Source organism: Narcine bancroftii, chromosome 6 (assembly GCF_036971445.1).
Source record: "Narcine bancroftii isolate sNarBan1 chromosome 6, sNarBan1.hap1, whole genome shotgun sequence".
NCBI classification, from domain to species: Eukaryota; Metazoa; Chordata; class Chondrichthyes; order Torpediniformes; family Narcinidae; genus Narcine; species Narcine bancroftii.
In genome coordinates, this window is record NC_091474.1 from 168,941,528 (window position 1) to 168,952,249 (window position 10,722).

The following is a 10,722-nucleotide window of genomic DNA, read 5'->3' on the forward strand; positions in this document are numbered from 1 at the left end:
AGTTCTTTATGATTTGTCAAATAGAACTTTCTTCTGCTATTTTCAATTAAGATCTTTTTTAAGAGATAGTCTAGATCCAGCCATGACCCTGTCGATGTGTAGTGACATGGAAGCTCTTCTTTGAAAGAGGATCACAAGTAAACTTATCCAAGATGTATTTCCTATTGCAGAGCAATAGCCTGAAACCTGGCTATCGAAGGAAAGGTGGGAGACGGACTTGGGGAAAAGGATTCAAGAACAATATTGGTCAAAATTGTGCTCTGATAAATATGACATCGTTTATTGATGTCAGATATAGATTGATTCAATACAATTTTATGCACCATTTATACCTTACACCACAAAAATTACACTGTTTAAAATCTGAATATTTATATATTCAACCTGGTTATGCATGAAAGTAAGATCTTTTTGGTATGACTTCGCAGAAATTTTGACAAAAATTATAGAAGTGGATTTTCCATTGGAACCAGAACCATATTCATTGAGCAAAACTATCAAAATATCAAGTACAGTTTGTGAGGATTGCATTAGCGGTTGCCAGGAAATGTACAGCTGTTACATGGAAGTCTGACTCTTCCCTAGTTATTACTCACTTGAATATGGAAATGCAAAGTTGTGCCCCCTGGAAAAGATAACTTATAATCTTAGAAATATGATGCCTTGGTTAAAATGTGGCAACCTTATTTGAATCATACTGCCTTAAGGATATAATTAACTTCCCCGAAAAGGTTTAGATAATATAGTTAGGCTAACAGCTTTGAATTCCTGAAGATCAAGATATGGACTAATTAATGAGGGCATGCTCCAACACCCATTTTTTTTTGGACAATTCTTTTTTTAATGTTAGCAGTTAGGAAGGTGGGGGTGAGATTTTGGCAATCATGAGACTGTAATTTTAAAATACTATTTATATGTATGTAATAATGTTCTAAGTCTTGAAAAATTAAAATAAAATATTCAAAAATACTTTTAATTCATTAAGATAGCATAGGTGACCAATTAATAAAATTCATTGATATAATTGTCTTTTGAAGTTAATTCATTCAGGGAATATGATTGTTGCTGGCAATGGTCAAGATTCATTAGCTGTGGGTGAAGAGGAGAACCTTTGGAACCACCTCATCGTGGGTTGAAGTTATTTCTATGGTGCTGTGTATAAGGAATTCCAGATTTTTGAGAGAACCCATGGTCATTTCCCTTCGTGTTGTAGAACTAATTGTGTTGTTGGGTGCAATGGAAGACAAGTGCTGCAGGAAGATTGTAAATGGTACACAGTGGGAGACACAGTAAGTTGGTGGGAGGGGGAGTGAATGTGATGGATGGGTGTCAGTTAAGTGCCCTGATCTTTTTTCTCTCTGTGATTATTTTTAACCAACACATCTGGCTTGTACCTTGTAGATGGTTATAAAGATTTTGGGAAACAATAGGCAATTTACCCACCTGCTCTTATTGTCTCATTATTTATATTGATTGTGCACCTCTGTGAGTAATTAATGGTTACTACAAAGATGTTGAAGGTAATGAACACATTTTATGTCCAGGAAAAGATGTTCTCCTATTAATGGTGGTCCTTGCCTGCAGTTGATGTGGCACAAAGGTTACTTCTCATTGATCAGCCTATAACTCATCACTTCTTTAGTGTTCTTGGATGCAGTGCTGGATGCCCACATTATCCGGTGATTTGAAATATATATTTATTGCATGAGCCATGAAATATGCAAATGTCACCAAAGAATCTCATTTCTAAAATGATGATGTTTGGGTGGAGGATACTACACGAGGCAGTCTGCAGATACTGCAGGACTGAAATGGTTGGTCTCCAACAAAAGCAAACCATAAGTAGTAGGGACAGATAGGTTAACTTCCTCTAAGAAACAATTTGACAACACCAAGGGGATTAGAGGGGTATGGGCCTAATGAGGGCATGAGACTAAAGCAGGAGGGCACATTATTTGGCACAGACAAGTTGTCTCCATGCTGTTAGACTCTGACCATAAAACTTGGGAGCAGAATCTGGTCATTCAGTCCATTGAGTCTGTTCCACCATTCAAATCATGGCTTTTTTTTCTTTCAACCCACCTCCCTGCCCACCTGCACTGGATGCAAGGGTGTTTAACACCCTTACAAATCAATAGAACACAATCATTTCCTTTCCCTTGGACATGATATCAGTCAATGGAAAGCTTTCAATTATTTACATTTATCCAGGGCTCCTGGATGGCACAGTCCATAAGTTGCAATCCTCATGTTGAGTATAGTCACTCTAACTTTACCTTTTGAACGTATCACTTTTGGTGAAGACTACACCAAGGTTTGTAATGAGTTTTGCACCCACGTGATAAATGGAACCCAAAGTAGCATGTATCCCTGACAATATCATTTCCACCATTTCACAGATGATTTGGAACAGAGATGGGATTATAAGGTTCTGTTTAAATTGGTGTTGATTTAATGAGCAAGTACAGCATCCCTGGATAATTTTTCTCTCTAATGGAGAGATTCCAACAATGTTTCTGTTCTAGAACTTCATGGTCAGAGTAATATATAGCTCCAGTTAATTTTGTCAGCATTACATCAGGCTTTTTGTGGGCTAATGGACTCCACCAATTCCAGATGTCATGTGCAGTGAAATAAATTGGCTGAAGATTGGCTTCTGAAGGTAACTAAAAAATTTTTAAGCTTTGCATTTTACTGATATTAGCTGTGCCTCCAAATCACTAAGAGGCAAGCTTACCTTCAGTCATAGCTTCAATGTTTGATCTACAGGACTGCTTATCATTAGGAAGAGCCTGCAGTTGTCATAATTTCACATTTTACCTTTACAAGGGCTTCTCTTGGTATAGTTCTCAACTCATTTAATTGAGCCAGTGTTGATGACAATGCTACACCAAGGATTACACCAGGCCATGAGAACATAGATGGTGGAGTGGTCAGTGAGTGCAGGAACAAGGAACTGTGTGAGTGGTGAGGGGGTGCAGGAACTGGGGCCTGAGTGAGTGGAAGTGCAGGAAACCAATGCATAGGAAGAGGATATGGGGAACCAGGGCCTGGGTGAATAGAATTTGCAAACATCACCTCTTGAGCCAGAGGCTGAAACCCTGTGATTTCTGTATGATCAGAGAGCAAATGCTCTTTTACTCTCAAAGCTTCATTCTATTGTCCTTCTACAGATGAAAGAAGGCAGGAGAGAATTATATTTGACCATGATGAGTCTGATATCATTGCTGTGGAGTCCATGTTGAAGACGTTCACATGTTACAGTGGGGTTTTCACTCTGAGATAGGATGTGTAGAGAGCTCATCATGAATAATGCTTCTGTTCACATAGTCGGTGCAGATTTCTAGCGGAGGGAGGATGAAGCCATGTTTAATCTGAAGTCAATGATAAGTGATGGGAATTAGAGTTAAATCAGAAGAAATTCTCTTGACTTTATGGTGCCATTGGATATATTCTAACGCAAGACAGAAGCACCAGAGACAAGTGTCAATTCTGTAGACACTGAGGTTGAAACAAAAACACAAAATATTGGAGAAGCTCAGCAGGTCAAACAGTGCCTTTATGTCGCAAAGGCAAAGAAACATCACCAATTTTTTTTTCTGGGTTTGAGCCCTTCATCAAAGTATGAGAAAATTCTGGCAAGTGTCCAAACAAAGAGTATGAGGGGGGGTGGCAAAGGCAGGAGATATTACCATCTCCTGCCTTTGCCACCCCACCCCCCCACCCCCACCCCATCCTCCCTCTTGTTCAGATGTTTGCTGGTATTTTCTCATATTTTAAAGGGCTCAAGCCCAAAATGTCACTTATCTTTAGATATTCCCAATGATAATGAAATAAGACCCAGGGAAAATTGGTTAAAAGGAACAATTTTATGAGCCTGACTATGTTGAATGACTTTTTCAAAATGTTTTAATTTTGGTATAATTCCACAATGTAAGGAAATTGAAGCTGGACTGTGGTGTTTAAATCCAGTGCTGATGTTGATGGAAGACTATGCTTTACTTATTGCGACCAAATGTGAAAGTTCAGATAAAATTATGAAATTCAGGACCTTGGGATGGTGTGCGTTAAATTTGGACACCTCAGATTTGTTATCCAAGTTATTCTGAAACAACATTAGCAATAAACAACTTTAGCAATAATTCAACAATTATTGTTTCAAAAACAATAAGTTAACAAACTTTGTGAGTAAAACAAAATTTAGAAAGAAACCACCAGACTCGGAAGAAGCATGTTATAACTGAAAACCTGATCATTAAGGACCTTCACCTCCCAAGCCATCCCCTCTCCTCTTTGCTACAATCAGGGAGGAGGTACAGAAGCCTCAAGGTGCATGGTCAATGGTTCTTCCCCTCTGCTATCAGATTTCTGAATAGACAATGAACCTCAAGACACTACCTCACTTTTTTCTCTGTTTGCGCTATTTATTTATATTATATTTACCAAACCATAATTTATTGCAATTTTGCACCTGCAATGAACAATTGCTGCTGCTGCAAAGCAACACATTTTCTGACACATGGTCATGGCAATAAATCTGATTCTGAAGGGAAAAGGCCCTTGAGAACCAACATGCTCTTTTGTAAAGCATTTCTTATTGAGTTCTTGGTTAGCCAGGGCATCAAAGGTTATGGGAAGAAGGCCTGGCAGTGGGGCTGAGTGGGGAAAAATGGATCGGCTCACGATTGAATCATGGGACAGACTTGATGGGCTGAATAGCCTATTTCTGCTCCTCTGTCTTATGGTGTTATTGTGCACTATTCCTCTCCTCCTTATAATTTGACAAGGAGCATCTTCAGAGATAATTTACCAACAAATAAGATTTATTTTAGATTTTCTATATTGGAACCATTAGCAGTGTTTTCTTCACATTGGATCACAGTAATGCATGATATAACTGGACTAGGATCAGAGTAAAACACTGTTCAACTGAACTTGGCATCAGTGACAAAAGGTACAGTTTAATTTTGAATTATTTTACCATTGGCATATAATAATGTCACATAAACTACCCTGAGCAGGACTACTTGGAATCTTCATTCTGTATAGAAAGGCCTAAATATAAATTATACTTACAAGGCCCTGATATCGAGAAGAATTATACACCCCTTTGACAAATAGCCAACCTGGCCATAAATATTCAAATCGAAGTTCAAGGATGAAATCTGCCAAAAGTATCAGTATCCAGACGATAAGGAACTTCAGAGAGGTGAATAAACTATAAAATCACAAGAGAACAAATGATTCATAAGATTCAATTGCAATCCCAACATTAATGCACCATTTACACCCATCAACACCACACTTGGATGTACTTCTGACCATTCATGCAAATGATTCGCACAGACTATGAGCAGGTGGGCTCCAGCACCAGTCTGTGACACCCCACTTGCAATTCAAAAATATCACATTTATATCAACCATTTCCAGAGGGCGACAGGGTTGGTATAGTGGTTAGCACAATGCCTTTACAGTGCAAGTGATCGGAACCAGAGTTTGAATCCCACGCGGTCTGTAAGGAGTTTGTACGTTCTCTCTGTGTCTGTATGGGTTTTCGCTGGGGGCTCTGGTTTCCTCTCACTGATCGAAACATACCAAGGGTGTAGGTTATTTGGATGCAAATTGGGCAGCACGGACATGTGGGCTGAAATGGCCTATTACCATGCTGTATGGCTAAATTTGAAAAAAAATTCCTCCTCCAACCCATGCCAGTATATCAACCCCAATCCCATAAGGTGCCACACAAGAGGTTATGAAATAGAATGTCATAACCTCTTGTGTGGCACCTTATTGAAGGTCAGCCTCATGGAGGTTCAACATTTATTAATCTCACTTATTGATCTACATTGACTCTGCCCAATTCTATTATAATTCTCTCTCCTTGCACTAGCTTCTTATTCAGACTCCCAACATTTCCCCTATTGCTGGGATTAACTAGCCCACAATGCCCAGATTTCTCAAAACCTCTTTTTCACTAGTGCCGATTTCTTTGACCTCAATCATTCAGAGCTTGTTGCTCTTCAGAGTTACCCAGAGGTGTTTTATGTTGTATTCCCTAACATAATTTATCTGTTTAGTCAGTCAAGAAACCTTTTTTTTTGTTTTAATAGAAACATTTTGGAATGTTTTTCTTGCTTCCTTTCAAATTCTCTATATCTATCAATATCCTGGTCTCTATTTGCTAAATTTTCAATTGTTTCCCAATTTATTGCTTTTCCTGGCAACGTTATTAGCTATTTCATTTGACCTAACTTATCTAACTCATCAAGATTAAACTATTCTTATTAGTCGGTTTGATGAGGAAGATCTGACCCTTGACTGCTCAGTTACAGGTTTGAAGCTATAAAGCTGAATTTGTTGCTGAATGAACAATGGTGTTCTGATTTGAGACTCCTGTAATGATCTACGAGCCATTATAGTTGAAAATAACAACAATTTATAATGTGCTATGACTTCATGTTAATATTTATTTTATGATGCATTCTTTTTGAAATGTGTATTATTTACCCAGTACCATATATGTAGGAAATAATAATAATTTCTGTGGCATAACAATAAATGTTATTCCAGAAAATGATATTGTCTTGTTAGCATATTGGTGTGTTTATCTTGACATTTGTATGCATGTATTATTGTAAATATTGAGCTTTGGGGCAAGCACACCTCACTGCATTGTAAGAAATAAGGGAGATTCCAATCCTAAAACAAAACCTGAGCTTCTTACCTGAATATTGCAGCATTATGGGGATTTGCCTAACAGGAAGCTAAATGTGCAGGCCTTGTAGCAAAGAAAGGGAAAGAGGTCAGGATGTAATCACTGGGCAAATTAATTTAAACCATAATTTAAATTAAAAATCCACAACTCTTTTAAAAACTCAGCTTTCATGGCATTTTTCTCAGTGGTGTGGTTCCTCTACCAGTTTTGCATTAGTCTTGACTCAGACATTTGAAAGTTAAGACTTTATTAAGGTCTCAAGTGTGTCATGAGAATCCAGCTATTACACATTTCTCATCTGCAGTGCAGATTTCCAACCTGGGACTTGATGGGAACCTAGTGCAAATGGGAAGGTAAACACCCTGCTCTTTATTTTAAGTTTGTAATAGGGACAAGGATTTAAATTAGGACGCTTAGTCATCATGGAATATGTGAACTTTTTGCTTTTGCACTTTACAATAATTTTTCAATGTAAAATAAAGCAATTATATAAACAGACCTATCCAGAGTCATCTCTAGATGTGTTCATAATTCATTTTGGTTTAAGATGCAATCCAGTTTACCATGTGTTGCACTTGTGAAAAACAAATATTTATGGAATTCACTGCTCTCAACAAATTAACCTTGAAAATAGATGTCTCTTCATTTTGTTGATATTGATAACTTCACACATTGCAAAATCAGAAATATACAGCAGATCTTTTAGTTGCTGAAATATGCTCATGCATTTCCCTTTATACTTGTTGAGAATCTGTTGTGTGTTTCTTTCTAATCTAAAAGTTCTGGTTGCTTTATTATAATTGTTATATTAATAATTATTATCTGAGTTGGATTAGCAATGAATTTTACATTTGTGAGTTGATTCAGGTTATTCAATTGCTGATATAAACCTTAACAAGTTTGGGATGTGCTTGCTAAAATTGAGTTTTAATGGATACTTTGAAACATTGAATTTGGTTTATAAAATAGCATTTTGAGCAATTATGGGTCAGATGACTCCACAAAGAGCTAAGTACAATGGTGCTTTAAAAAATGCCGAATTTTCCTTGTACAAATGTGGTGATATACCACTAACCTACTGTAGGGTGCAACCTGTGTACCTGCAGAAGAGCACTGGAGGACAAGGAAACACCTGGCTGGCTGTCAATCAGCCAACCTGAATGGACCAAGCCCCACCCAGTCGGCTGCCAATCACCCTCTGGGATACAAGCTAGATCCAGCCCCTCGAGGTCAGTCTCAGACCTAGCACAGCATTCTCACCGCCAGCTCTGTGGAAGTTTATGTAGAATAATACCTATTGAACAGTCTATGTTTTGAGTCTGCTTTCTGCTCGATAGCACATCACAATTTATTCTACATAAGATTTTAAGCTGTAATGGAGAGGCTCCTGAGTGCCGGGAGCCTAGAATTCGACCCACGCCATCCGGAAGCAGACACGCTTCGAAATCTGGAAGCACACGGTCAAAGCAATCATCAAGGCACATGGGGACAACATCCTAGACTCCAACAGTAAAAGACTCGTCTTACTCCACTCGAAGCTGGGTCCCTGAGCTTTCCAGGTCCTCAAAGACTGCACTGAGTACACTGAAGCAATGAACATCCAAGAAATCATGTACAAAACTCCCACACTGTCTTCGCAAGGTACCTTCTGAGTATTCGTGCCCAGCTGCCCGGAAAGATGGCCGAGTCTGACCTGGGAGCCCTACCGTGCCTGGGTTAGCCCAACCGTGCCTGGCAGAACCCGGGGTGAACGAACGGGAGGTCAAAAGGTTGATCAGGGATGCCTGCGTCTGGGGTCTACGCTCGAGAGCCATCAGGCAGAAGCTGCTGGAGGACAATATCTACTTCCTGGCCAAAAGAGTGGAGGTAGTCCGAACCCTGGAAGCAGCAGTCCTGCACACCAAAGCCTTAGACTCCAGGCTTCCCGAGGTCTACACATGGTCAGCATAGACAGCAGCTGTGGCCCAAAACCAGATGGTGGACGAGAACATAGTTGCTGCGGGCACCCCACACTCTTGTAAGTACTGTGGGTCAGATCGACAATCGCACCAAAACTACCTGGTTAGAAATCGGTACTGCTCAAGATGTGGCTAGAAAGGCCATTTTGCTAAAGTATGCCTTTCAAAACCTGCTGGCAGCTCAGCAGCCCTCTACAACCAGCCCCCTCCGACCTGGTCCTGGCCACGTGAGATTGCCGGGCAACGCCATTGCCCCCGTTGCAACTTCCAGCCTCCCCGACTTAGTCAGCCCTACATCTGGCCTCGCCGGCAATGATTGCCAAGTGCACACCATGCGTCCGGACCAGCCCTCTACCTCGCCAGCACTGCCCGCTAAGACTCCACGTCCGCAGACTACAATGATGCCACTTCTGGTCCATGGAGTGATGTCACTTCCTCCATCTGCTATGATGTAACTTCCCCCGGCGCAATTAGTGCAGCCGGAGAGGAAGGCTAGCCATGCTTACACCATGCATCCCCACACGGGACTGCCATCTTGTGTCAGGTAGGTGCAGGTGCCACTGCCACCCGAGCCCTCCCAGGCCTACAACGAGCACAGCCCCGATTATGATGTGGTCAACACAGGTGCTGACCGGGCCACCGTACTGATGCACCCTACGCCTCCAGTCACCGCTGATCGCCACCCACTGCGCCCCACACCTACGGAGAGTGCCACCGGTCAACACTCACCTCTCGCGAATTACCCCATGCCTGCAGAGGATGCCACCGGCTGCAACTTGCCTCCACCGTCGGGGAATGCTTACTCTGACCCCAAGATGGTCCTAGCAGCCACCATACTGACCAGGGACATCCTTCACGGCCTCAGGCGCTCCATGATGGACGTCAAAATCAAAGGGCAGGTAACGAAGTGCCTAATCGACAGTGGCAGCACCGAGAGCTTTATTCACCCTAGCGTGGCCCATTCCTTAAAGCTAAAAATCCACCCCACCACCTTTGCCACCCAGGACCGAACTATTAATACCCTCGGGCGCTTCTCTGTCGATTTTACTGTGGTGGGGTGGGGGGGGTGAAGAGAAGAGACATACACCTGGTTCAGGTTCCTGGTCATGCCCAAACTCTGTGCCCCAGTCTACCTGGGCTTAGACTTCCAATGTCACCTGCAAAGTGTCACCCTCACCTTTGGGGGGGCACCTAACCCCCACTCATGCTCCGCAGCGCGCTGTCCAACCAGCTCCGGCCAACCTGAGGCCTCTCCACACTGCACATTTCCCCTCCCATCCTCTTCTCACACCTCACGCCAGACTGCAAGCCGATAGCCACCAGAAGTAGGCGCTATAGCGCCGCGAACAGAGACTTCTTCGGTGCGGAGGCTTCTGGCGGAAGGGGTCAAAGAGCCCAACAACAGCCTTTAGACAGCCCAGATCCTGGTGATTAAGGGGGGCAGCAAGCAGAGGATGGTCATGGATTACAGCCAGACCATTAACCGGTTCACCCAGCTGGACCCCTACCCCTACCTCTTACCGAGGATAGTCGACATGGTCAACAAGATAGCCTGGTATCAGGTCTCCACAACTGACCTGAAGTCAGCCTATCACCAACTTCCCATCCACCCGTGGGACAAGCTTTACACTGCCTTCGAGGCGGACGGGCACCTCTATCGGTTCTGCCGAGTTCCATTTGGGGTCACAAATGGGGTCTCCATTTGGATTGCATGGTAGTCTGGCACAAGCTAAAGGCAACTTTCCCGTACCTGGATAATGTCACCATCTGCAGCCACAACCAGCAGGACCATGATACCAACCTGGAGAAATTTCTCCGGATGGCCAAGGAGCTGAACCTCACTTACAATAAAGAGAAGTTCATGTTCAGCACCACCTGCCTCACCATCCTGGGGTACATCATGGCACATGGTGTCATTGGCCTGGATCCAGAATGGATGCACCCATTAATGGAGCTGCCCCTTCCCCCCACGCTCAAAGCCTTCTGCACGCGCCTTGGCCTTTTCTCCTATTACTCAGTGGGTTCTGCTTTGTGGACAAGGTCTGCCCA

General features: G+C 42.3%; 1 protein-coding gene across 1 annotated transcript in view; it reads right to left on the reverse strand.

Moving 5' to 3' along the window:
* LOC138737352 (macoilin-like) overlaps window positions 1-8,529 on the reverse strand; it is a 77,532-nt gene extending 69,003 nt beyond the window's left edge. Inside the window, exons 1-2 of the mRNA XM_069888103.1 lie at window positions 8,243-8,529; window positions 5,077-5,218 (exon numbers count right to left, since the gene is read on the reverse strand). Of these exons, the coding sequence (XP_069744204.1) occupies window positions 5,077-5,218; window positions 8,243-8,529 (429 nt within the window). The remainder of the gene's footprint in view (window positions 1-5,076; window positions 5,219-8,242) is intronic.
* Window positions 8,530-10,722: the final 2,193 nt, after the last annotated feature.